Consider the following 27,853-nt stretch of genomic DNA (forward strand, 5'->3'; position numbering starts at 1 on the left):
AAACCACTGTCTCAAACTACAGGCAAATCTCTCTTCTCCCAATACTATCCAAAGTCATGGAAAAATGTGTTCACTCCCAACTAAGCGATTACTATACCAAAACAAATTTCCCTAGCCAATTCCAAGCTGGCTTTCTCCTCAAACACTCCACGGTAACTACCCTGCTAAAAGTTTGCCGTGAAATGCAGTGGGGAATGGAACGGGGACAACTCACTGGTGCAATATTCCTAGATTTTGCAAAGGCTTTTGATACTGTTGATCATGTTATCTTGCTTAACAAACTCCAGTGCTCTGGAATAGAGAAGCATGCTTTAAACTGGTTTCAGTCCTATCAGGTAGATACCAACATGTGTCCATCTCAGGCTCTAACTCCAGCCCCTTGGATATCACCTGTGGATTCCCACAAGGCTCTGCTCTGGTGCCCCTACTCTTCTCAGGGTTCATCAATGATCTTCCTACAGCTTGTAAGGGAGCCTAAATACACATGTATGCAGATGACACAATCTTATATGCACACAGTCATAGCCTCTCCGTCCTTGAACACATACTTCTGTCTGACTTTTTGAGACTTCAAAATTGGATTTCCCAAAACAAACTGTTTTTAAACACTGACAAGACTGTAACAATGGTATTTGGGACACAGGCTACATTTCTAAAGCTTCCAATGACTGAGCTCCAGATCAGAACCAACGCTAAAACAACCCTAACTCCTGTTACTAGTTTTAAATACTTGGGCATATGGTTTGACTCCCATTTAACATTCTGGATGCACATTGATACCCTGACATCCAAAAACCTATGCCAAACTAGGTGTACTTTACAGGAACAAATCCTCCCTAAGTCTGCTGGTCAGAAAGAGTATCGCACAGCAGATGCTAATGCCAATTATTGAATATGGAGACATATTCCCCAAACCCACCTTAGCAAACTTGACACTCTACAATTCAATATGCTGTTCTGTTCTCCAATGCAACTACAACACACATCACTGCGAAATGCTCAAAGAACTAGATTGGTCATCACTTGAGTCTAGGCGCAAAGTTCACCTTTCCTGTCTTGCCTTCAAATACTTTCTGGGCAAGCTACCCGTCTATCTGAACAAGCTCCTCACCCCTACCACATGCAGCACTTATCATCTGAGATCTGACTCCAGAAGACTGTTTTTTTCTTGAAGTGGTAGTCGGGACATGGCGTCCGTATTAGCGTGCTCATCGTGTGAGCGGAATTTTAAACTATATGTGTATGCTCCCAAAAAGAGGTCATACCTTTGTAGATGAGCGGCTGTCGTTGTCGATATACCCCTTTTGGGTTTAAAGCTGAAGAGTAATGGCTTGTGGTCCGTGACAAGTGTAAAGTCGTGACCATATACATACAAGTGGAATTTTTTTTATAGCTCACACTATAGCTAGGGCCTCTTTATCAATAGTTGCATTCAGTCACGGATAGGGAACGAGATGCAAAAGCGATTGATTTCTCTGTGCCATTGTCCATCAGATGAGAAAGTACTGCCCCGAGACCAGTTGGTGAAGCGTCACATGCCAACAGTAACGGTGTGCGGAGGTCATAATGGACCAATACCCGGGACGTCAGAATCATGCATTTTGAGGTTTCGAAAGCTTCCTGACACGTCGGTGTCCAGTTCCATTTCGTTGTTGTTCCCAATAATCTGTGCAGGGGGTACAGAAGGTGCTCTAGATTAGGCAAGAATCTATTATATTAATTCAGTAGTCACAAGAAGGAATGAAGTGGTGAGACATCCTTGGGTGTGGAAGCCTTCACTAATGCGTCCACCTTGTCTTCCGTTGTGTGGAGCCCATCTTCATCCACCACATGTGCACAAAACTCTTAATTTGGGCACAAAAAACTTTTGCAGATTTGTCTTTAGCCCACAGTCCATTAAGCGTTGTAGGACCAGCTCGACATTGTGGCGATGCTCCTCGTCAGTGCGCCCGGTGATCAACATATCATCGAGCACACACTGGGTATATGGTATGCCAGCTAATATTTCCTCCATTTTACGCTGCCAAATTGCGGGTGCTGGGGCAATCCCAAGAACCATCCGGTTAAACTGAGATAGTAATTTGTGTGTGTTGATGCAAGATATTTTCTGGAATCAGGGTGAGCCTCCATTTGCAGGTATGCCTGCTTGAGATCGATACAAACACCATAGGGGGAAGTAGTGTGGGGGGGGGAGCAGTGTAAGAGTTGGGTGTGGGGGGGGAGCAGTGTAAGAGCGCTGGGTGTGGGTGGGGGCAGTATAAGAGTACTGGGTGCGGGGGGGGAGCGGTGTAAAAGCGCTGGGTGAGGGGGGAGCTGTGTAAGAGTGTTGGATGTGGGGGGAGCAGTGTAAGAGTGCTGGGTGTGGGGGAGCAGTGTAAGAGCGCTGGGTGTGGGAGGGGGCAGTATAAGAGTACTGGGTGCGGGGGGGAGCAGTGTAAAAGCGCTGGGTGAGGGGGGAGCTGTGTAAGAGTGTTGGATGTGGGGGGAGCAGTGTAAGAGTGCTGGGTGTGGGGGAGCAGTGTAAGAGCGCTGGGTGTGGGAGGGGGCAGTATAAGAGTACTGGGTGCGGGGGGGGAGCGGTGTAAAAGCGCTGGGTGAGGGGGGAGCTGTGTAAGAGTGTTGGATGTGGGGGGAGCAGTGTAAGAGTGCTGGGTTTCGGGGGAGGCAGTGTAAGTGTGCTGGGTGCGGGGGCAGTGTAAGAGCGCTGGGTACGGGGGGGATGGGGCAGTGTAAGAGCGCCGGGTAGGGTGGGGAGAAGTGTAAGAGCACTGGGTGCGGGGGGAGCAGTGCACGAGTGCTGGGTGTGGGGGAGCAGTGTAAGAGTAACACAGGATTGAAACATGTTCTGTGCGCGCGTAACATTGTTTCTGTCTGCACCTGCATTGCACGCGTGTCTGTTAGTGTCTGTTAGTGTGTAACACTCGCCTGTTTCATAAATCAATGTTGTACCTCATACTGCATGGATTCACGTGTCCTGTCAACAGCAGTGTCTCCATGTGCATGTCTCCGTGTAACATGTGCATGTCTTGTCTGTGCGTGTGTTCATCGTCCATGTGTTCATCGTCCGTGTCCCGTTCACAGAGCTTCATCCAAACTAACGCGCCCAGGATCAGGGACAGAACTGTCCGTGTGTTCATCGTCCATGTCATGTGTCACACACGTGTTCCCGGCAGTATCCCTCTCCCCCGGGTTGCCCCATGTCTAATTCTTGTTGCCCTGCTCCTCTTCCCAGGCCTCAGAGCTGAGTCACACAGCGCCCCCCGGAGGACGAGGGAGCAGAGCTGCAGATTCCTCGCTCAGCCCAACGCCTGCAGAGCACAAGGTGGGGCCACTCCCAGGGGCCACGGAGCCCCCCCAACACCAGGGGTCCAGCAACATCAACCCTCTCCTATCCTAACACACCCCCCCCCCCCCCAAAAGTGCGTGCCACAGAAAAACCCAGACAGAGCACCAGCTCCCCCTGACTCTGGGGGTCACCCATCCTAATACACACCCTCCTCTTTGAGGAGGTAAGTAAGAATTTAGACCAGGATAATGCAGTTGATGTGGTCTACTTAGATATTGCAAAGGCTTTTAATACGGTTCCACACAAGAGGTTGGTGTACAAAATAAAGCAAATTGGACTCAGTACCTGGATTGAAAACTGGTTGAAGGACAGACAACAGAGGGTTGTCATAAATGGAACTTTTTCAGTTTGGGCTAAAGTTGTGAGTGGAGTACCTCAGGGATCGGTACTGGGACCCCTGCTTTGTAACTTGTTTATTAATGACCTTGAGGTTGGGATCGAGAGCAAAGTCTCCATCTTTGCTGATGATACTAAATTTTGTAAGGTAATAGAATCAGAGCAGGATGTAATTTCTCTTCAGAAGGACTTGGAGAGACTGGAAACGTGGACAGGTAAAGGGCAGTAAATGGCAGATGAGGTTTAATACAGATAAATGTAAGGTTATGCATTTGGGAAGCAAGAATAAAAAGGCGACTTACAAATTAAATGGGGATAAATTGGGGGAATCATTGATGGAAAAGTGCTTGTAGACAGCAGGCTTAGCAATAGTGCCCAAAGTCATACAGTAGCTGCAAAGACAAACAAGATCTTATCTTGTATAAAACAGGCAATGGATGGAAGGGAAGTAAACATAATTATGCCCTTTTATAAAGCATTATTAAGACCACACTTTGAGTATTAAGTACAGTTTTAAGACCCCTGCTTTGTAACTTGTTTATTAATGACCTTGAGGTTGGGATCGAGAGCAAAGTCTCCATCTTTGCTGATGATACTAAATTTTGTAAGGTAATAGAATCAGAGCAGGATGTAATTTCTCTTCAGAAGGACTTGGAGAGACTAAAAACGTGGGTAGGTAAATGGCAGATGAGGTTTAATACAGATAAATGTACGGTTATGCATTTGGGAAACAAGAATAAACAGACGACTTACATAATTATGCCCCTTTATAAAGCATTAGTAAGACCACACCTTGAATATGGAGTACAATTTTGGGCACCACTCCTTAGAAAATACATTTTGGAACTAGAGAAATTGCAGAGGCGAGGCTAGCTAAATTAGATTTATTTACATTAGAAAGGCGTCTAAGAGGGGATATGATAACTATATACCAATATATTCGGAGACAATACAGGGAGCTTTCAAAAGAACTATTCATCCCACGGGCAGTACAAAGGACTAGGGGGGCTTAAGGTTGGAGGAAAGGAGATTTCACCAGTAAAGGAAAGGGTTATTTACAGTAAGGGCAGTTATAATGTGGTCATCTGTGATGGCAGATACAATAGATTTGTTCAAAAAAGGTTGGACATCTTTTTAGAAAGGGAAGGTTACAGGGATATACCTAATAAGCAATATGGGAAGGATGTTGATCCAGGGAGTCACCCGATTGCCAATTCTTGGAGTCAGGAAGGAATTTCTTTTTCCCCGTATGAGATATCATTGGATGATATGACACTGGGGTTTTTTGTTTGCCTTCCTGTGGATCACAAGTATAGATATAGGATAAAGTATCTGTTGTCTAAATTTAGCATAGGTTAAGCTTGATGGATGCATCAATGCATCAACCTCATCTACTATGTAACACCCTTCCCCCACCTGAGCCATATAGACCACCACAGCAGCGCCAACACCCACCCATCTAATTCGCCAATACACACCACCCCGTCTGAGCGTGCACCAGACATGGAGCCAGCAGCACAGACACCTCCCCTCCCCCATCTTACCTGAGTGTGCCACGGAGACCCCCCACGGAGCACCACCTCCCCCAATCACCAGAGGAGCAGCAGCACAGACCCCCACCCATCCTAACACCCAATCCCCTTCGCACCACCACAGCAGCATGAGCTCCACCACGTGTGTGTGTACCAGCCACGGACCATCCTCTCTCAATAGCAGGAGCACAGACCTCCCCCCCATCTCCCACTGGAGTGTGTACCGGCCACGGACCACCCCCTCTCCTCAATAACAGGAGCACAGAAGGGGGTTGGGGGAATGAGTGTGCACTACAGTAGCTGGTACCCTGGTATGTGTTAACCCTTCACTATCCAGGGGCACCGTGGCCTCTGCAGAGCATTGCACAAGGATACGGGAGCCTTTCTTTGCCCAAAATCTAGTGACCTGGCTTGTTACCTCCCGTGAGTGTGAGTGGTTACCTCGCGACAGTGTCTCTGCTCCAGGAAACGCCGGGTTATCTAAAGATAGAGTGTAAGCTCTGCGGAGCAGGGACGTGTTTCTTCCATTCGCTGCACAATTTGACACGTGCGCCTCTTGGGATATGGCAGATACTTTTGGGGGGGGGAAGAGGAACAAAATGTCGCAGAGAGGCGCAGACTGATGTATCTCATACTTCCCGCGGCCCCTAACTCGCCCACTAATGCCCCGGGTGCTACGGATCCGGGCCGGGCTTTCTTCCATGCAGGGGAGCAGCAAACCCAGGACTGGATCATACTGTGACCTGCAGTCGGGGAAGGGGTTCACTCCAGTGAGGGATGCAGGAGGAGGGTGTGCCGGAGGGCCTTGCAGAGCATCGCAGTGTGGGGGTCCCCGAGGTGTGTGTCCCCCTACTCATCTCTCCCCCTCCCCCCACAGGATTACGTGTTTTACCTGGAGACAGACCGCGTGGAGTCGGGGAAGGGGAAGTGCGCGTACGACCCCAAGCTGGACAGTGTGTCAGCACTTGTCAGTAAGTGACACTCCTATACTCGCCCCACACACACAACTCTGTCACTCACCTCCATCCTCCCGCACGCACCCTCATTCTCACCTTCACTAATTCTCTCATACCCACTCACTTCCACCCTCACTCACTTCCACCCTCACTCGCTCACTTCCACCCTCAATCGCTCACTTCCACCCTCACTCGCTCACTTCCACCCTCACTCGCTCACTTCCACCCTCACTCGCTCACTTCCACCCTCACTCGCTCACTTCCACCCTCACTTGCTCACTTCCACCCTCACTCGCTCACTTCCACCCTCACTCGCTCACTTCCACCCTCACTCGCTCACTTCCACCCTCACTCATTCACTCAACATCTCACTTCCACCCGCACTCACTCACTTCCACCCACACTCACTTCCACCCACACTCACTTCCACCCTCACTCGCTCACTGAAACCCTGACTCGCTTGCTCATTCTCACCTTAACTATTTCTCGCACACACGCGCACTGCCCCCGTCGCACACCCACTTTCACACTTTTCTGCGCCCTCACTCCATACGCCACTTCTGAGTGAGGCCTTTAAGGAGTGAAGGGTTAACGCAGAGTGTCCTGAAGCAGCTGCAGGTTCCGGGGGGAGGGGGCAGACTGAGGGGGCAGATTGCCAGATCTCACTCCCCGCTAATCCACGCGCCCCCCCGAGAGAAACCCGCGGTGTGATCCCCCCCTCACCTGTGAGGCTGCGTTACAATCCCAAGTCGAGACTTCCTAATTAATCAGGAGCAGCTGCCGGGCTGAGAGCCAGCGTGCTGAGCGTCACTCACGCTGTGGCATAGAGCGGGGCTGAGTATCACTGCACACCGCCAAATGTGGAACAGACAGAAAAACCACTGTAAAGGGCCCCCAATAATTACAGCTAACGAGGTCCCAAATTGTCAATACCCCTGTAATACACTGCCACTGCTATTCCTGCACTAACCTGCCCCCCACAGCTCTCACTGTGCCCCCTCTCACTTTCTCTCCCCCCCTCCGCCCCCCCAGACGAGGAGCTGTACTCTGGTGTGTATATAGATTTCATGGGCACAGACGCTGCCATCTTCCGCGCCATGGGTAAGCAGGCCGCCATGAGAACCGACCAGTACAACTCCCGCTGGCTCAACGGTGAGTACCATGCAGACACCCCCACAACACACCCCAACACTGCACACCCACACTGCACCTCAATACTACATCCCCACACCACACACCAATACTACTCCCCCACACCACACCCCAACACTGCACACCCACACTGCACCTCAATACTACACCCCCACACCACACACCAATACTACTCCCCCACACCACACCCCAACACTGCACACCCACACTGCACCTCAATACTACACACCAATACTACTCCCCCACACTGCACCCCAACACTGCACACCCACACTGCACCTCAATACTACACCCCCACATTGCACCCCAATACTACACCCCCACACTGCACCTCAATACTACACCCCCACACCGCACCTCAATACTACACCTCCACACTGCACCCCAAAACTGGACATTGCAGAGCCCTCTGACAGAGGGGGTTGTCCACGTTCCTGTGTGTGACGTGTCCTGTACGTGCAGACCCGGCGTTTGTCCACGTGCAGCTGATCCCGGACAGTGCGGAGCGGAACGACGACAAACTCTACTTCTTCTTCCGGGAGAAATCCATGGACAACCCGCATAGCCCCACTATATACTCCCGCATCGGGCGTGTCTGCCTGGTGAGTCACAGGATACTGTGCCGTTCCTATCCTGCTCCCCCCACACCCAGCGCTCTTACACTGCTCCCCCCCCCACACCCAGCACTCTTACACTGCTCCCCCTCGCACAACCAGCACTCTTACACTGCTCCCCCCACCCACACCCCACACCCTGCGCTCTTACACTGCACTCCCCCCACATCCAGCGCTTTTACACTGCTCCCCCCACATCCAGCAGTATTACACTACTCCCCCCACACCCAACGCTCTTACACTGTTTCCCCCCCCCCACACACCCAGCGCTTTTACACGGCTCCCCCCCCATACTCAGCGCTCTTGCACTGCTCAACCGGCCCCCTCCCGCACCCGGCACTCTTACACTGCTCCCTCCCCCCCCACACCCAGCGCTCTTACACTGCTCCCCCCCACACCCAGTGCTCTTACACTGCTCCCCCCCGCACCCAGCGCTCTTACACTGCTCCCCCCCGCACCCAGCGCTCTTACACTGCTCCCCCCACATCCAGCTCTCTTACACTGCTCCCCCCCACACCCAGCGCCCTTACACTGCTCCCCCCCACACCCAGCGCCCTTACACTGCTCCCCCCCACACTCGGTGCTCTTACACTGCTCCCCCCCACACTCGGTGCTCTTACACTGCTCCCCCCCACACTCGGTGCTCTTACACTGCTCCCCCCCCGCACCCAGCGCTCTTACACTGCTCCCCCCGCACCCAGCGCTCTTACACTGCTCCCCCCACATCCAGCTCTCTTACACTGCTCCCCCCCCACACCCAGCTCTCTTACACTGCTCCCCCCCCACACCCCAGCGCCCTTACACTGCTCCCCCCCCACACTCGGTGCTCTTACACTGCTCCCCCCCACACTCGGTGCTCTTACACTGCTCCCCCCCACACTCGGTGCTCTTACACTGCTCCCCCCCCGCACCCGGCGCTCTTACACTGCTCCCCCCACATCCAGCTCTCTTACACTGCTCTGTCCTCACCCACCGCTCTTACACTGCTCCCCCCCCCCCGCACTAAGCGGCGCTCTTACACCGCTCCCCCTCTCTGTAGAATGATGACGGGGGTCACTGTTGCCTGGTTAATAAATGGAGCACATTCTTAAAAGCGAGACTGATCTGCTCTGTGCCCGGAGCTGACGGGATCGAGACGCATTTTGATGAATTGCGTACGTACCATGGGGGCGGGTTTTCTTGTGGGGGTGCACAAGGTGTTTGTATGGAGGATGCAGGTGGTAAAGTTTGTGAGGTGTGCGAGGGGGGAGTGATTGTGGGGTGTGCGGGGGAAGATGTTTGTGGGAGGGGAGTGTTTGTGGGGTGTGCGGGGGGAGAGGTTTGTGGGAGGGGAGTGTTTGTGGGGCGTGCGGGGGGAGAGGTTTGTGGGAGGGGAGTGTTTGTGGGGTGTGCGGGGGAAGAGGTTTGTGGGAGGGGAGTGTTTGTGGGGTGTGCGGGGGGAGAGGTTTATGGGAGGGGAGTGTTTGTGGGGCGTGGGAGGGGAGTGTTTGTGGGGTGTGCGGGGGGAGAGGTTTATGGGAGGGGAGTGTTTGTGGGGTGTGCGGGGGGAGAGGTTTGTGGGAGGGGAGTGTTTGTGGGGTGTGCGGGGGGAGAGGTTTGTGGGAGGGGAGTGTTTGTTGGGTGTGCGGGGGAAGAGGTTTGTGGGAGGGGGGTGTTTGTGGGGTGTGCGGGGGAAGAGGTTTGTGGGAGGGGAGTGTTTGTGGGGCGTGCGGGGGAAGAGGTTTGTGGGAGGGGAGTGTTTGTGGGGCGTGCGGGGGAAGAGGTTTGTGGGAGGGGAGTGTTTTGTGGGGTGTGCGGGGGGAGAGGTTTGTGGGTGGGGAGTGTTTGTGGGGTGTGCGGGGGGAGAGGTTTATGGGAGGGGGAGTGTTTGTGGGGCGTGGGAGGGGAGTGTTTGTGGGGCGTGCGGTGGAAGAGGTTTGTGGGAGGGGAGTGTTTGTGGGGCGTGCGGGGGAAGAGGTTTGTGGGAGGGGAGTGTTTGTGGGGCGTGCGGTGGAAGAGGTTTGTGGGAGGGGAGTGTTTGTGGGGTGTGCGGGGGGAGAGGTTTGTGGGAGGGGAGTGTTTGTGGGGTGTGCGTGGGGAGAGGTTTGTGGGAGGGGAGTGTTTGTGGGGTGTGCGGGGGGAGAGGTTTATGGGAGGGGAGTGTTTGTGGGGCGTGGGAGGGGAGTGTTTGTGGGGGTGTGCGGGGGGGAGAGGTTTGTGAGAGGGGAGTGTTTGTGGGGTGTGTGGGGGAAGATGTTTGTGGGAGGGGAGTGTTTGTGGGGTGTGCGGGGGGGAGGTTTGTGGGGTGTGCTGGGGAAGAAGTTTGTGGGAGGGGGGTGTTTGTGGGGCGTGCGGGGGAAGAGGTTTGTGGGAGGGGAGTGTTTGTGGGGCGTGTGGGGGAAGAGGTTTGTGGGAGGGGAGTGTTTGTGGGGTGTGCGGGGGGAGAGGTTTGTGGGTGGGGAGTGTTTGTGGGGTGTGCGGGGGGAGAGGTTTGTGGGAGGGGAGTGTTTGTGGGGCGTGCGGGGGAAGAGGTTTGTGGGAGGGGAGTGTTTGTGGGGCGTGCGGGGGAAGAGGTTTGTGGGAGGGGAGTGTTTGTGGGGTGTGCGGGGGGAGAGGTTTGTGGGAGGGGAGTGTTTGTGGGGCGTGCGGGGGAAGAGGTTTGTGGGAGGGGAGTGTTTGTGGGGCGTTCAGGGGAAGATGTTTGTGGGAGGGGAGTGTTTGTGGGGTGTGCGGGGGGAGAGGTTTGTGGGAAGGGAGTGTTTGTGGGGCGTTCAGGGGAAGAGGTTTGTGGGAGGGGAGTGTTTGTGGGGTGTGCGGGGGGAGAGGTTTGTGGGAGGGGAGTGTTTGTGGGGCGTTCAGGGGAAGAGGTTTGTGGGAGGGGAGTGTTTGTGGGGCGTTCAGGGGAAGAGGTTTGTGGAAGGGGAGTGTTTGTGGGGCGTGCGGAGGGAGAGGTTTGTGGGAGGGGGGTGTTTGTGGGGCGTGCGGGGGAAGATGTTTGTGGGAGGGGAGTGTTTGTGGGGTGTGCGGGGGGAGAGGTTTATGGGAGGGGTGTGTTTGTGGGGCGTGCGGGGGAAGATGTTTGTGGGAGGGGAGTGTTTGTGGGGTGTGCTGGGGAAGAAGTTTGTGGGAGGGGGGTGTTTGTGGGGCGTGCGGGGGAAGAGGTTTGTGGGAGGGGAGTGTTTGTGGGGCGTGTGGGGGAAGAGGTTTGTGGGAGGGGAGTGTTTGTGGGGTGTGCGGGGGGAGAGGTTTGTGGGTGGGGAGTGTTTGTGGGGTGTGCGGGGGGAGAGGTTTGTGGGAGGGGAGTGTTTGTGGGGCGTGCGGGGGAAGAGGTTTGTGGGAGGGGAGTGTTTGTGGGGCGTGCGGGGGAAGAGGTTTGTGGGAGGGGAGTGTTTGTGGGGTGTGCGGGGGGAGAGGTTTGTGGGAGGGGAGTGTTTGTGGGGCGTGCGGGGGAAGAGGTTTGTGGGAGGGGAGTGTTTGTGGGGCGTTCAGGGGAAGATGTTTGTGGGAGGGGAGTGTTTGTGGGGTGTGCGGGGGGAGAGGTTTGTGGGAAGGGAGTGTTTGTGGGGCGTTCAGGGGAAGAGGTTTGTGGGAGGGGAGTGTTTGTGGGGTGTGCGGGGGGAGAGGTTTGTGGGAGGGGAGTGTTTGTGGGGCGTTCAGGGGAAGAGGTTTGTGGGAGGGGAGTGTTTGTGGGGCGTTCAGGGGAAGAGGTTTGTGGAAGGGGAGTGTTTGTGGGGCGTGCGGAGGGAGAGGTTTGTGGGAGGGGGGTGTTTGTGGGGCGTGCGGGGGAAGATGTTTGTGGGAGGGGAGTGTTTGTGGGGTGTGCGGGGGGAGAGGTTTATGGGAGGGGTGTGTTTGTGGGGCGTGCGGGGGAAGATGTTTGTGGGAGGGGAGTGTTTGTGGGGTGTGCGGGGGGAGAGGTTTGTGGGAGGGGAGTGTTTGTGGGGTGTGCGGGGGGAGAGGTTTATGGGAGGGGAGTGTTTGTGGGGTGTGCGGGGGGAGAGGTTTATGGGAGGGGAGTGTTTGTGGGGTGTGCGGGGGGAGAGGTTTATGGGAGGGGAGTGTTTGTGGGGTGTGCGGGGGGAGAGGTTTGTGTGGGTCGAGTGTTTGGTGTTTGCGGGGGGGGGGTTCGTATTGTATGTAGGGGGGAGTGTTTGGAGGGAGTGTGTGCTGGGGGGAATGGCGGGGGGGATTGTATCTGGGGTGTGCAGGGGAGAGTGTAGGGTGTGCGGGGGAGAGTGATTGTGGAGTGTGAAGGGGGGAGTGATTGGGAGATGTGAGGGGGGAGTGTGTGCTGGGGGAGTGTTTGGGGTGTCCGGGGCGGAGTGATTGGGGTGTGCGGGGGGGAGTGTGTGCTGGGGGAGTGTTTGTGGGGTGTGCAGGGGGGAGTGTTTGTGGGGTGTGCAGGGGAGAGTGTAGGGTGTGCGGGGGAGAGTGATTGGGGGATGTGAGGGGGGAGTGTGTGCTGGGGGAGTGTTTGGGTTGGGAGTGTGTGCTGGGGGAGTGTTTGTGGGGTGTGCAGGGGAGTGTTTGTGGGGTGTGCAGGGGAGTGTTTGTGGGATGTGCAGGGGGAGTGTTTGTGGGGTGTGAGGGGGGGAGTGTTTGTGTGATGTGCTGGGGGAGTGTTTGTGGGATGTGCAGGGGGAGTGTTTGTAGGGTGTGCAGGGGAGTGTTTGTGGGGTGTGCAGGGGAGTGTTTGTGGGATGTGCAGGGGGAGTGTTTGTGGGGTGTGAGGGGGGGAGTGTGTGCTGGGGGAGTGTTTGTGGGATGTGCAGGGGGAGTGTTTGTGGGGTGTGCTGGGGGAGTGTTTGTGGGATGTGCAGGGGGAGTGTTTGTGGGATGTGCAGGGGGAGTGTTTGTGGGATGTGCAGGGGGAGTGTTTGTGGGGTGTGCAGGGGGAGTGTTTGTGGGATGTGCTGGGGGAGTGTTTGTGGGATGTGCAGGGGGAGTGTTTGTGGGATGTGCAGGGGGAGTGTTTGTGGGATGTGCAGGGGGAGTGTTTGTGGGATGTGCTGGGGGAGTGTTTGTGGGATGTGCAGGGGGAGTGTTTGTGGGGTGTGCAGGGGGAGTGTTTGTGGGATGTGCAGGGGGAGTGTTTGTGGGATGTGCAGGGGGAGTGTTTGTGGGATGTGCAGGGGGAGTGTTTGTGGGGTGTGCAGGGGGAGTGTTTGTGGGATGTGCAGGGGGAGTGTTTGTGGGATGTGCTGGGGGAGTGTTTGTGGGATGTGCTGGGGGAGTGTTTGTGGGATGTGCAGGGGGAGTGTTTGTGGGATGTGCAGGGGGAGTGTTTGTGGGGTGTGCTGGGGGAGTGTTTGTGGGATGTGCTGGGGGAGTGTTTGTGGGATGTGCTGGGGGAGTGTTTGTGGGATGTGCAGGGGGAGTGTTTGTGGGGTGTGCTGGGGGAGTGTTTGTGGGATGTGCTGGGGGAGTGTTTGTGGGATGTGCAGGGGGAGTGTTTGTGGGATGTGCAGGGGGAGTGTTTGTGGGATGTGCAGGGGGAGTGTTTGTGGGATGTGCAGGGGGAGTGTTTGTGGGGTGTGCACGGGGAGTGTTTGTGGGGTGTGCAGGGGAGTGTTTGTGGGGTGTGCAGGTGGAGTGTTTGTGGGATGTGCAGGGGGAGTGTTTGTGGGATGTGCAGGGGGAGTGTTTGTGGGGTGTGAGGGGGAGAGTGATTGTGGGGTGTGAGGGGGGGAGTGTGTGCTGGGGGAGTGTTTGTGGGGTGTGAGGGGAGAGTGATTGTGGGGTGTGAGGGGGGAGTGTGTGCTGGGGGAGTGTTTGGGTTGGGAGTTAGCTTTTAATTGCTTAAGGTTTCTCTGCTATAATTCGGAAGTTAACCCATTCCCTGCCAGTGAGTCGGGGACCCCGTTGCTCTGCATAGGGTTAACCCCGTCGCTGCCGCTCACCCCACTCTGTCTGTCCCACAGAGGACGTCTTCATCCAGCAGACACAAGACAATAAAAACCCTGTGATATACGCCGTGTTCTCCGCCTCTGGGTGAGTAACGTTTCCCCACCCTGTCCTGTCCCAACCCCCACCGCCCTGTCCCTTCCCAACCCCCCCCCGCCCTGTCCCGTCCCAACCCCCCCCCGCCCTGTCCCGTCCCAACCCCCCCCCACCCTGTCCCAACCCCCCCCGCCCTGTCCCAACCCCCCCCCGCCCTGTCCCAACCCCCCCCTGCTCAGTACTGCTCTATCCTCACACTGCGCTCCCCCCTCTGCAGCTCGGTGTTTAAGGGCTCCGCAGTGTGTGTGTACTCCATGGCTGACATACGCTTGGTGTTTAATGGGCCGTTTGCTCACAAGGAGGGTCCAAACTACCAGTGGATGCCATATTCTGGGAAAATCCCGTACCCCCGGCCTGGCACGGTGAGTACTTTCCCCCCCCTCCTGATACCCCCACACCCTATATTCCCAGCCTGGCACGGTGAGTACTCCCCCCACCCCTCCTGATAACCCCACACCTTATATTCCCGGCCTGGCACGGTGAGAACCCTTCATTATACCCCCTCCTTATACACCCACACCTTATAACCCCACACCTTATATCGCCTTTATACCCTTGGCCTGGCACGGTGAGAACCCCCCGCACCTTATACCCCCTCCTTATACTCCCAGCCTGGCACGGTGAGAACCCCCCTCCTTATACCTCCTCTTTATACCCCCACACATTATACCCACCTCCTTTATATACCTGACCTGGCATGGCCCCTCTCCGCCTTCTTACAGCTACTGCCTGGCACAATTACCCGACTCCCCTTTACCGCTCACAGACAATCATGACACATCCCCAATGCACCCATTCATTGCCTTTGAGTTACCCCTCCTCTCTTCTGCTCTGACCTCTCGTCCTGTGCTCCCCCCCAGTGTCCAGGTGGCACCTTCACCCCTTCCATGAAGTCCACCAAGGATTACCCAGACGAGGTGATAAATTTCATGCGCACGCACCCGGTGATGTACAACGCGGTGTATCCCGTGCACCGTCAGCCGCTGCTTGTCCGGACCAACGTCAACTACAGGTTCACCAGCATCGCCGTGGACCAGGTGGACGCGTCCGATGGGCGCTACGAGGTGCTATTCCTGGGCACAGGTACCATGGACGTCACAACCCGCCGCAGATCCGTGCCCCTCCCTGCCCTCCCCCTGCAGAGCGTCGCCCCTCCCTGCCCTCCCCCTGCAGAGCTTCGCCCCTCCCCATGCAGAGCGTTGCCCCTCCCCGCCCTCCCCTCTGCAGAGCGTCACCCCTCCCCGTCCTCCCCCTCTGCAGAGCGTTGCCCCTCCCTGTCCTCCCCCTTGCAGAGTGTCGCCCCTCACCGCCCTCCCCACTGCAGAGCGTTGCCCCTCAATGCCCTCTTCCCTGCAGAGTGTCGCCCCTTGTTGCCATCCCCAATGCAGAGCGTCTGCCCTCCCGCCCCCACCCGCAGGGCATCACCCCTCACTGCCCTCCCCTCGGAAAGCATAGTTTCTCAATCCTAACTATGCAAGTGAGACCTGCAGAGCATCGCTCCATAGTAACCGCACCCCCGTAGAGCATTACCCCTCGCTGCCCTCGCATAGCATAGTTTCTGCAGAGCATCGCTCCATAGTAAGTCTGTCCCCCCCCCGCAGAGCGTCGCCCCTCGCTGCCCCCACAGAGCATAGTTTCTGCAGAGCATCGCTCCATAGTAACAGTCTGCCCCCCCCCCCCCGCAGAGCGTCGCCCCTCGCTGCCCCCACAGAGCATAGTTTCTGCAGAGCATCGCTCCATGGTAACCGTCTGTCCCCCCCTCCCCCGCCCGCCCCAGATCAGGGCACCGTACAGAAAGTGATTGTTCTGCCCAAAGACGACAAGGAGACGGAGGAGCTGATCCTGGAGGAGGTGGAAGTCTTTAAGGTGAGACCTACTTCCTGGCGCTATGTCCTTCCTGCGCTAATAAAGTGGGGGGCGTTGGGGGGGAGCGGGGATTTGAGCGTGCCAGTTTGGCTGTAATCGTTACCACTGCGTTTTGCGAGTCTCATACAACCCTAAAATGTTGTTGTCTGAGGCACACAGAGGTAGTGATTCACCAGGTTTCTCCCACTTAAAAGGCAGTGTCAGTACTAACACCCTGCTCCTGCGTTGAGCCCTTAAGTGTGCAAGTTTAGGGGTCTCCCGTCTTGTTGCTCCCTCCCCCCCCCCCCCCAGTATCCTGCACAGTCTACAGCAGTAAAATGGTTAATTTCTGAGCTCTGCCAGTTACAGGGTGTGACGGTGAAGGGGTTAACCAGGCTTATCAATAAAGGTCAAGCCCACTTGGTTACGCCTGATCCGTGTGTTGGGGTCCTAGAGTGTCAGCTCTTGGACCCAGATCTCCTAAATGCATCAGTGTGACTGTGTGCATATTATGCGACATTAAAGATTTCTGTGGATTTTGCCTTTCCTGGGGTGCTGGGACCAGGGGATTTCTAGGCGGTGAGTTTCAGGGGAGGATTGACGGAGAAACTTCTTTCAGATTGCGTCTATTTAGCGGGGTTCCAAAGTTACTGGGACCCCAAAAATGTACCCCGGATTCAGGTTAGATTCCTGGCTACATTGAAGCGCAGTGCTCCGGTCAAAACCATACCATGAAAAGCGTTCTTGCGACTCACCCCTAGGAGGTCCTGCTTCAGCACAGAACAGAGAAGGTAAAATGAGGCACATGCAGGAAAAGGGTACCTGAAACAGTCAGGGGGTCCCTAATATAAACCGGAGGGGCTGCCCAGTTCTTACCCAGGTCACCCTCGCTCGGGGATAAGAAGTTGAGGGTTTACTCCAGCCCCAAAATAAAACTGAGAGGGTTTTTATTAAGATAATGCTGAGCAGGTTTGTATTATAGTAAGCAGTTTATCTATTGAGGGTCAGAGATATGGCTAGGGTTTCGCTCTAACACCCCAAATAAACTTAGCACATGTTAATAAAGAAGAATAGAAAAGTATAGGTTATTAAAGCTGATATGTTTTAACATGTTATATACTGTGTCCATGAAACAAAGCAGGGTCTTCCCTCTCCCAGCCACCTGGGCGTTGGTGCCGGTGGGTCTAACCCTTGGTCCTAGATGAAAGTGACACTTTCCTGGAGTTGTGAACCATTTGTTAGCAAAAAAGGCTAAGTGAAGCACCCACATCCTCCGCTCAAAGGGTACATGTGGCCTAGCCCAGAGTGGAGCCTCGCACTGTGGGGGGGGGCAAAGGGGCAGAGAAGAATATTTTGCCGGCCCCAAGGAACACAGGTGTTTGGGAAACCCCGTCTAGTCACCTCAGATTGGTTGCTAGGGGAATTGCTAAGGTTTTTTGATTGGGCTGCAGGGTTTCTGGGAATGAATATCAGGTTTTAAAAACTCTGACCTAGCTCAGATTTGGCAGATTCCCCAGAGATTCCTAAGAGAGGTTTTTCCCAGTGATTCAAAGGGATTTAATGCTTGTGCCAAGCCCAATTTGCCATAAGGGCAAGAACGGGTCAGACCGGGCCCAGAGACGCCAGGAAAAAGGCTGCAGGACTTTTTAAACCGGAATGTTTTCTAAGTCCCCACTTCAGTTCTGGACTGTTTTTAAGACTTTATTTCAACTAGTAAAGTCAGTTTGTCAACCCCAGACCCCCAGTAAGTGTATCTTTTTCTGTCTATTGTAATTCCATGTGTGTTTGCCTGTTTCTATGGAATAAATTACAATTTATTTTACTTATCGGCTTTGCTCAATGATATGATCCCGGTATAAAGGTGTATTTGGCCTGGTCTCCCGTGACACAGGGATGGAGTATGTCCCCACGGACGGGCGCTGTCCCCCTGTCCCCCCCCCCCCGAGACGGTGCCCCTCTCCCCGCCACCCATACCCCCCTCCTGTGTGAGTAACAGAGTAACATCTCCCTCTCTGTCTCCCAGGTTCCTGCATCCATCAAAACCATGAAAATCTCATCGAAGCGAGTAAGTGGCAGACTGGGGGAGGGGTTAAGGGGTAATTACGCTACAGACTGGGGGAGGGGTTAAGGGGTATTTACGCTACAGACTGGGGGGGGGGTTAAGGGGTATTTACCCTACAGTCTGGGGGAGGGCTTCAGGGGTATTTACCCTACAGACTGGAGATTAATTAGATTACAACTCGTTTTCTCCTCTCACAGCAACAGCTTTACGTGGCTTCCGTGTCTGGCGTGACGCACCTTGCTCTGCATCGCTGTGATGTCTATGGAGAGGCGTGTGCGGACTGCTGCCTGGCCAGAGACCCCTACTGTGCCTGGGACGGGAAGACCTGCTCCCGTTACTCCGCCTCCTCCAAGAGGTGCGCAGGGGGAGGGACCTGAGGGAAAGAGGGAGGAGTTTGATGGGAGGTGTGAGAAGGAGGTGGAGCTGTGAGATGGTGTGGACCCTGTGGGAAGGGGAGGTGTGAGAAGAAGTATACGGAGAGCTTACAATCTAATATCACCTCTTTCCTATCTTTAATGTGTGGCCCTCTCTCCCCTCTTTTCGCTTCACGTATTTCCTCTCCGACTCTCTCTTTGCTCTCCCTCCCTTTCTCTCTTTGTTGCTCTCCCCCCTCATCTCTCGTTGCTCTCCCCGCTCCTCTCTCTTTGCTCTCTCCCCTCCTCTCTCTTTGCTCCCCCCTCCTCTCTTTGCTCTCCCCCCTCTCTCTCTGCTCTTCTCCCCCCTCTTTACTCTTCTCCCCCCTCGCTTTGCTCTTCTTCCTCCTCTCTCTCTCACTGTTCCCCCTCACAGGCGCAGCCGGCGTCAGGATGTGAGACACGGGAACCCCATGAGACAGTGCAGAGGGTACAACTCCAACGGTGAGAACCTGACCTGCTCAGGAGGCAATTCAAGGACAGTGGGCCCACTACTGCTAAGGATGGGAACACAGAGGGCATGGCACCTCTAGGGCTGGAACACACAGGGCTTGTTTGATGGATTTATGGGTGGGTTGTTGGACAGATGGATGGATAGACGGGTGGGTTGTTGAACAGATGGATGGATAGATGGGTGGGTTGTTGGTCTGAAGGATGGATAGATGGATGGGTTGTTGGATGGATGTATAGATGGGTGGGTTGTTGGACAGATGGATGGATAGATGGGTGGGTTGTTGGACAGATGGATGGATAGATGGGTGGGTTGTTGGACAGATGGATGGATAGATGGGTGGATTGTTGGACAGATGGCTGGATAGATGGGTGGGTTGTTGGACAGATGGATGGATAGATGGGTTGGCTGTTGGATAGATGGATGTTTGGTGGCGTTGGACCTTTGTCTGCTCTCAGTATGTGGGTTGGGGGCCCTTGTGAGCCCAGTGACTCCCTGTGACTCTCCCCCTCCTCACCGCAGTGAGCAAAAACGGGGTGGACGCCGTGCAGTATGGGGTGGAGGGCAGCTCGGCCTTCCTGGAGTGTCAGCCACGTTCCCCCCAGGCCTCCGTCAAATGGATCCTCCAGAAGGACAACACTGACCGAAAGAAGGAGGTGAGGGGGGGGGGACAAGGGGCAGTGACAGATCTGTGTGTGTGCGGCGAGTGGGGGCCAGTACAGGGGGGTGTTGTAGATGGTTGGCAGGTCTTCAGGTTTCTGGCTCACGTCTTTCTCTCCCCCCCCTAGCTCCGCTCAGAAGGCCGCTTCCTGAAGACAGATCAGGGCCTGCTCCTGCGCTCACTGCAGCTCTCCGATGCCGGCGTATACCACTGTACGGCTACCGAGAACAACTTCAAGCACACGGTGATACGTGTGCGGCTGCTCGTCCTGAGTGGCGAGGCCGTCACCGCCGCGCTCCTGCACCCCGACCCCCCTGCCGCCCTCGCCACCCACACCGCAGGGCCCCCGGGAGCCTACGACGACCTGGTCCAGCTCCTCTCCCAGCCCGAGATGGGACTCATCAACCAGTACTGCCAGGGGTACTGGCGCCCGGCTGGCTCCACCCACAGCGACACCAAGGACTTACAGGACCAGAAACGCGGCCGGAACCGGAGGAACCACCCGCCCACGGGGGGACTGCAGACATGAAATGGGACCCTTTCCGGGACCTGATTTCCCATCTCCCCCTTCTCCTCACGCTCCCCTCCCCCTCTACAGACGACCCCTATTTTATTTTTTACCCAAACTCCTTTTTTTAATATTAAGACAAAAGAGCAAAACAAACTATAAATATAAATATATATATATATTGAGAGAGAAAGAGAAAGATCTGGTTCTTCCTTGGGTCTCTCGGACTTTATTTATTGGGGGGGTGGAGGGGGGGCACGTATGTTCCCGCCCACTTCCCCAGGGGGGGGGTGCAAACATGGAATGTGGGGGGCTCTCCTGGACGAGTGATTATCGGTGACCTTACAGCACTGGGGAGGTGAGGAGGGCCTCTGGTCTCTTGTCATTGTACCCACCATTCCCACTTCAGCTGCCGGCTCTCCACAGAGGAGTTGGAGGACACTTTGTCTCTGGTTTGGAAGCGGACGGTATTTGGGTTTGTCGCCTCCCTCCTGTGTGGTGAGGTGACACCCCCTGCCCTGACACCCCGCTGTGTGAGGCCCCCCCCCTCCACACCACATCAGGCGGAGCCATCACTCGCCCCAGTCTCGTAATTAAAGCCGCGCTTTAATGGAAGCTTTAAGGGAAGCGTGAGTTTTGGCATCACAATGGGAGCGGTCCCTTCGGACTGGGTGAGGGGAGACCGCCACAGCTATTGTATCCATGACAACAGCCTGAGCAATCAGTTGGCTCCGTTTCTGAAAGATCCACCTCCGAGGCGCCTACTGGAATATAACGATCCCCGCGCTAACTGGAGGATTCCACTTCCCGGCATGGTGTCGTGCGACATCCGGAAATCTTCCATTGTTTTCTTTTGTTTCATACGAACGATTGATGTAAAATATAATATTTTCGGTGGCCTACTTACAATAAAAAAAATGGCTGCCATTGTGAACATATGCTAGATATGTAAAGGGGGGGGGGGAGGTGTTGCATGGGTGAGCGTCGGCACTTTATAACAACTCTCATGTTTTGGGGCTGGGGGGCTTTAAAGGTGGCAGTCCTTGGACTGGGTTGGAGGGTTTCAGGAGAGATTTGTGTGGTGTTATTATGTACAGCCTGACAAAGAAATGTTCTTTTATGCAAAGTCTTCCTTTTTATATATTTGGGGTATTTGTTTATTAATTGGGATGTGAGGTACATGTCCCTAATGTATGTATATTAGGAGGGATTGAACGAGGTACGTGTCCCTGATGTCTGTGTGAGAGGAGAGGGTGAGAGGTATGTGTCCTTGATGTCTGTGTATTAGGAGGGGGTGTATGGTAGGTATCCCTGTTGTCTGTGTATTAGGAGGGGGTGAGTGGTATGTATCCCAGATGTCTGTGTATTAGGAGGGGTTGAGAGGAACGTGTCCCTGATGTCTGTATTAGGAGGGTGTGAGTGGTATGTGTCCCTGTTGTCTGTGTATTAGGAGGGGATGAGAGGTATGTGTCCCTGATGTGTGTGTATTAGGGGATGAGAGGTACGTGTCCCTGATGTCTGTGTATTAGGAGGGGATGAGAGGTATGTGTCCCTGATGTGTGTGTATTAGGGGATGAGAGGTACGTGTCCCTGATGTCTGTGTATTAGGAGGGGATGAGAGGTATGTGTCCCTGATGTCTGTGCATTAGGGGGTGAGAGGTACGTGTCCCTGATGTCTGTGTATTAGGAGGGGGCGAGAGGTACTTGTCCCTGATGTCTGTGTATTAGGAGGGGGTGGATGGTAGGTATCCCTGATGTCTGTATTAGGAAAGGGTGAGAGGTACGTGTCCCTGATGTCTGTATTAGGAGGGTGTGAGTGGTAGGTGTCTTTGTGTGGGAGGGAAGGTGCCCTGGTTTGGGGGTGTCCGTCTGTAAATAGCTGTATCTGAGAATGTAGCGAGTCGGAACGTGCAGTGATTCTGTCTTATTCTCCTGTGGATGAACCGGAATTCTAATAAACACTGATCTGTTTTACACGACTCGGGTAAGGAGGAGTCTGTGCATGTCACACGCATGTAACACGCAGGACTGTCAACCCTGTTAACCTCTTAGGTGCCTGAGAATCCAGCATAGCATTTCTCTGCAGCCAAAGGGTTAATGCGAGTAATTAGACATGTAATACTCCGTACTGTTATACGTTATATTTCACTTACCCGGGTCATGTTTCTTCCATGAAAAATATTTTCTTGTATATTAAGTGATCTTTCTGGTCTGTGCTGAAGCAGGGAAATCTGGCGGTGAGTCTGTGTCTTCATGTCCCCGGGAATCTGACCTGATTCTCTGACACATTTTTCGGGTGGCCAGCAACTCTGGACCCCTTCTAGGCACAATCCGACAACACTTTCACTGCAAAACCCACTCTGAAACTCATAGCCTGAGAATCTCCACTGGTTAGCACTCCTGGAAAGGTAAAATTCACATACATTCTTTAATACGGTACAATGCATGTGCCATGATGGGGTTCAGGAGCCGACACTAATCTCCCCAATATGGCTCAGAGGTATCCAGCCAGGCATAAGACCTTCATTTATGGCCTGGTTATCCCCTCACTGTCACAGTCCCCATAATTGGTGTAGGCGTTTGGTAGGACGAATGGGGTATCCTCGGGTGGTAGGACAATACTGGACAGTGTCTGGGACAACTCAGAGCAGGTCTTATTACATCGGGTGCGCCAGGGGGTTATGCCGTTGAAGCCAGGGTAAGCCAAGAATGATGTCAAGGATGGCGAGTGGATGACGTCCAAGCGTATATCCCCCCCTATGATCTTTGCCCGTCCGCAAACGTAACTGGGCTATCTCCAAGGAGATGAATGCCGGCTGTAATGTCTACCGTCGATCGCTTATAATCCAACTGGGACCCGGTTCTTAATAAGAGGAATTTGGTGCCTCTCGGCGAAGGCCTGATCGATGAAATTGCCACCTGATCTGGAGTATAAAGGAGAAGGGCAAATAGTTCCCAGTGTGACTTCCGGATCTCACTGGGAGATGGCGTTTTCCGATTTGTTGGGGCATCAGAGGGCCTGATGTCTGACAAGGCTGCAATACATGCAGAGTCCTGTAGTTCTCCTGAGTAGTTTCCCACTGGACGAGAGCCTACTACCTCCCAGTTGGATCGTTTCCTCTGGTTCCGGGCAATCATCAGGAATTGAAGCTACCGAGTAAGGTGGAAAGGAGCGGGTACTCCTCGGCACTGAGCGCTCTCGACACTCCGTTCCTGAAGGCGCTGATCCATGCAGATGCAAAGGGCAATGAGATGTTCCAGCTCCCCTGGCCATTCAAGTGCGGAAAGTTAATCCTTATGGATTTCTGGGATGCCCTGCCAGAAGACCGCAGTGAGTGACTCGTTATTCCACCCAGTCTCGGCGGTGAGAGTCCGGAACTCGATCGCATAGCCCTGTGAGATGTGTAGAAGAGAAGAGGAGGTGATCACTTTACATCCTGGTGAGTCGAATACCCGCTGAAGTTCCTGCATGAATAAAGCCATATCAATAGTAAGGACTGATAGGTGAGGCCTAGGCCAAGACCTCATCCATCAGAAGGGACATAATTTATACCACACGGCAGCGCTGAGATAGGAAGCAGGAGGGTGATAACTCGAACTGAATAGAACACTGGTTGAGGAAACTCCGACAGCCAAGTGGATCTCCGCCATAGCGGTTGGGAGTAGGAAGTCATGGTTCCGATGAGGCGTACGAGGTTACTGGTCCCAGTGCTACCGCATTGGTGGGGGCATGGGGTGCCGATGTGTGTGACTTTGGAGCAGATGGGGCCTGGAGTTGATTCATGGATCCCAATTTGCTCCAGGTATCGTTCTAGCTTATGAAATGAGCCAGCCAACACTCGACCCCCCTCAGCAGGGCCCGTGTTTGTGGGGCTGAGCAAACTGTAACAGGACTGTGAGGCAGAGGTGGAGATTAGAAAACACTGACCTAGAGACGCAAGATTGCGTCCGGTGTGCAGGTTCGTAGTCATGGATAGCTGGGTCAGGGTAAGAGAATGTAGGATAGTTGAAGGCAAGCCGAGGTCAAGGATTGGAGAGAGCAGGGTAGTCGTAGGGACGCCGACGTCGAGGATTGGAGAGAGCAGGATAGTCGTAGGGACGCCTACGTCGAGGATTGGAGAGAGCAGGATAGTCGTAGGGACGCCGACGTCGAGGATTGGAGAGAGCAGGATAGTCGTAGGGACGCCGACGTCGAGGATTGGAGAGAGCAGGATAGTCGTAGGGACGCCTACGTCGAGGATTGGAGAGAGCAGGATAGTAGACGGGAACCAGGCAATGCAGGACAAGGTGAGGCAACAGTGAATGTGACTAGCAAGTCACAAGGTTTATGCTCAGCCAACTTCCTGGAGGAAGAGGCTGAGCCTAAATGGCCGTGTCATCCAATCACGCACATGGCTGCACTGCAGGCAGGACCAGGCAGGAGCCAATCAGGCGACCGGAGCTTGACTGGCTCGGAGCCTGCGTCCGATCCTCACATAAACTAAGACACTGAGTTAGAAGCAGGAGATCCTGGTTCAATTCTGGTGTCAGCTCCTTGTGGCCTTGGGCAAGTCACTTTATCTCCCTGTGCCTCAGACACCAAAATCATAGATTGTAAGCTCTACGGGGTAGGGACTGTGTCTGTTACATTCCTGAGTCCTGTCGCAGGAGACCCGCACTTTTAACACCGGGATCACTAGCACCAGACGGGACAAAGAAGATGAATAATCTGAGTTTATTCTGGCACGCCAGCAGACATAGCAAAATACACAATTACAGAGTACACTTACCAACTGGGGGCCTGGGGAGAAGACTCTAGCCTCGACTAGGTTCAGGGGCCTTCTTCAAGTAGGCTTGCCCTGTCCGCTTCTCGTCCTGGTTCCTCCAAGTCCTTTTCATCCAATAGCATCTTTGAAAATCCCGCCAGTTGAATGACCATCAAACTCCAAAGATGTTCTGTTACTCTGATCTGCAGCACTCCTTACATAGCCCTCGGAGGCTATCTTTTACATGGGGAAGGAGCCCCCGACCAATCAGAGCACGTATTGAGATGGTGCAGCCAATCCCCAGGGCAATCAGAGGAGGGGGCGTGCTAAGGCACTCAAGTGATGACAGGACTGCTGGCAAGTGGGAAATTCGAACTGGCCAATCGGAACCGCACCTAGCGGCTTGCCCTGGCCACCCTATACCTCCCACTGGGTAGGTGCCAGTGTGTCTGTGGGGAAGAAAGGCTCTCCCTGCTAAGAACCCATACCCGTACCTGATACACAGCCCTTCCCCGATCACCAAATGTCTTGACCCCTTGCCGCTCCCAGCTTTTGTCTCAATCCAGTATTTCTATGCAGGCGCCTCGACTGATCTAATCACTGAGTCTGTCTCCATATAAATGAATACACACAACCCACAATACTGTCTTGTAAGCTGGGGGAAAATACAGTTTTACCGGTAATAAAGTGCCATATATATATATACACATACACACACACATCTCTCGGTCCTTGTTCCCCCCCCAATATATACATAAATATCCCCATTCCAGAACACACAGTTATGAGGCTCTTTTCCATCAGGGGTCCCAACAAACAAATTGTATCCACAATGTGAGCGCACAGAGGTGGCCAAAAACACACTCGCTTTTAGGGTTAGCTAGCCGGGCTTCACCTTTATTATATGAGGCCAGCTAACCCTACCATCACAAGCCCCATTGAGAGAAAAGCGCTGTATGAAATAAAATTATAATTATAATATGTGCAGCCCCCTGCAAACAGCTCAGGCTATACCTACCTTCCTTCTACTGCGGTAAGTCCTGTTAAGATCAGACGCCAGTACTCATTATGGGTTTTCCCCCTTCATAGCCCTAACCTGAATGGTAGACGCAGGCCTGGACTCTGCTGCAGGCGTGAGCAAGAGGGGAGGTTCTGCTGACACCAGAAGGGGAGGGGCTAGCTCTATATTTAGCAGCCCACTTCGGTGAGTGAGGAGTTGTTCTTCGTCCTTGCTGTGTGCCGTGTTCCTCTCTTATTGGTGGTCCTTCGATAGAGAGAGTAGCGTAAGAAGAGTTCGAGTGAGCAGTGCTATCAAGAGTCTAGAGCTGCTGAGTAGTAAGCCGTGAGCCACGAATCCTGCGGAACGGCCCGAGGAGTATCAGGAGGCTGCGGGCTCCCCGGCGCAGCGTGCCGGTTGAGAGCGAGAGGAACCAAACCGATCAGCGTCTATAAGTAGAGCTGATAGAATTATAGATTGGTGGACCAATGCCCTCACCCCGCTGCCAGGGGTGATGGGGAGAGAATTCAAGACCCACCTCGAGGCTAACCTCGGGGGTGGGCCACGGGGTCTTGCAGCCCTAGCTCAGACCATCCTGTCGGCCGAGTGACTTGGAGGGAAGGAGAGGAGGAAGTCGTGGGAGTTGAGCGGGTTGTACCTGGCACTGGCGATTGTATTGTGGCTGCTGGAAGCCTTATCGTTGCTCTGTCAAATAAAGAGACTGTTCTGCACCCGTAAAGACTGTGTGTGATTTGGAGAGTATAACCCTGGGACCTGAGGGGTTCTTCTATACCAGTCCTGTCACATTACCCTGGGAGTATAGAAGATGGAGGCGCTGCACCACTAAGATATCATGGAGGCTATCACCCCAGAAGCCCGGTCCTGGCTCCCCCACAACATAGCGCGAAGCTCAGGCCCTCCTGTTCCTCACAGGTACGCACCACACCGCATGTAACCAGCCCCCATGCACCCCTCACACTCCCGTAGAGACTGGGGGGGGGGGGGGAACAGGGTTACATATGTTACCCTTAGTAGTGGCCAGGCTGTAATGTAAACCATGTTCATACGGAACTCCACTAAAGTTTATGTACGGAATGTCTGAATCCATGAACTTCTGGACCAAAATTGCAATGCCTTAAGCAGAGCAGTATTACCAGTCGTGGTATTAACTTGGAAGTGAGTGGGATTCGGGGGGGGGGGGGGACGGGTGGAAATGGCTGCCTTTAACTTGTTCACTATGAGTGGGGGAGTTACAGTGAGGAGGCGGGGGGAGTTACAGTGAGGAGGCAGAGTTAGGACGAGGTGGTGGCGGAGTTAGGGTGAAGAAGCAGTAGAGTTAGGGTGAGGAGGCGGGGCAGGGAGGGCGGGAGAGTGAGGGGACATGGGAGTTATGGTGAGGAGGCGGGGTAGTTAGGACGAGGAGGCGGGGGAGTTGGAGTGAGGGGGTGGGGGAGTTGGGGTGAGGGAGTTGGGGAAAGGGGACAGGAGAGTTAGGGTGAGGAGGCGGGGGAGTTAAGGTTTTGCAATAATCAAAAGAAATCTCTGATGACCTCAGAAAACCAGTTATTGATGCTCATCAGTCTAGAATGAGTTACAACATAATTTCTAAGGATTTAGGGCTCCACCAATCCACTGTGAGACAAATGGAGAAAGTTCAAGACCACAGTCACTCTACCCAGGAGCGGTCGTCCTACCAAAATCTCTCCAAGAACAAACCGGCAAATCATCCACGAAGTCACAAAGAACCCCAGAGTAACATTCAAGGATCTGCCGGCCGCTCTCACCTTGGCTAATGTGAGTGTTCATGACTCCACTATCAGGAAAAAAAAACAAGAATGGTGTTCATGGAAGGATAGCCAGGAGGAAACCACTGCTCTCTAAAAAGAATATTGCTGCCTGTCTGAAATTTGCCACAGAGCACATACTGTACATGATCCACAACACTTCTGGAACAATGTTCTCTGGACACACAAATCAAAGGTTGAACTTTTTGGTTTCAATTAGAAACATTATGTTTGGTGAAAACCAAAGGCTGCGTTCAAACAGAACAACCTCATCTCAACCGTTAAGCATGGTGATGGGAGTGTGATGGTTTGGGGCTGCTTTGCTGCCTCAGGACCTGGACGTCTTGCCATCATTGACCATTGACACAACCATGAATTCTGCATTGTATCAGAAGATTCTAGAGGAGAATGCAAGGCCATCCGTCCATGAGCTAAAGGGAAAGTGGGTCATGCAGCAAGATAATGATCCTAA

At 54.0% G+C, this 27,853-nt stretch overlaps 1 protein-coding gene across 5 annotated transcripts in view; it reads left to right on the top strand.

Annotated features, from left to right (window-relative positions):
* The window catches only part of LOC142468063 (semaphorin-3F-like), a 36,147-nt gene extending 14,313 nt beyond the window's left edge, over window positions 1-21,834 (top strand). For 3 of the 5 annotated variants that reach the window (XM_075574157.1, XM_075574158.1, XM_075574156.1), the window contains exons 5-18: window positions 3,233-3,322; window positions 6,092-6,185; window positions 7,203-7,322; window positions 7,785-7,924; window positions 8,976-9,090; window positions 13,837-13,906; window positions 14,133-14,277; window positions 14,776-14,998; window positions 15,693-15,781; window positions 17,784-17,825; window positions 18,020-18,177; window positions 18,612-18,679; window positions 19,209-19,342; window positions 19,475-21,834. In XM_075574157.1, coding sequence (XP_075430272.1) covers window positions 3,233-3,322; window positions 6,092-6,185; window positions 7,203-7,322; window positions 7,785-7,924; window positions 8,976-9,090; window positions 13,837-13,906; window positions 14,133-14,277; window positions 14,776-14,998; window positions 15,693-15,781; window positions 17,784-17,825; window positions 18,020-18,177; window positions 18,612-18,679; window positions 19,209-19,342; window positions 19,475-19,876 — 1,890 coding nt within the window. In that variant the 3' untranslated portion in view covers window positions 19,877-21,834. The remainder of the gene's footprint in view (window positions 1-3,232; window positions 3,323-6,091; window positions 6,186-7,202; window positions 7,323-7,784; window positions 7,925-8,975; window positions 9,091-13,836; window positions 13,907-14,132; window positions 14,278-14,775; window positions 14,999-15,692; window positions 15,782-17,783; window positions 17,826-18,019; window positions 18,178-18,611; window positions 18,680-19,208; window positions 19,343-19,474) is intronic. The other 2 variants (XR_012788573.1, XM_075574155.1) reach the window with 2 other exon arrangements.
* The last annotated feature ends 6,019 nt before the right edge of the window (window positions 21,835-27,853 follow it).

The sequence above is a fragment of the Ascaphus truei genome, chromosome 17 (genome assembly GCF_040206685.1).
Source record: "Ascaphus truei isolate aAscTru1 chromosome 17, aAscTru1.hap1, whole genome shotgun sequence".
In the NCBI taxonomy this organism is placed as follows: domain Eukaryota; kingdom Metazoa; phylum Chordata; class Amphibia; order Anura; family Ascaphidae; genus Ascaphus; species Ascaphus truei.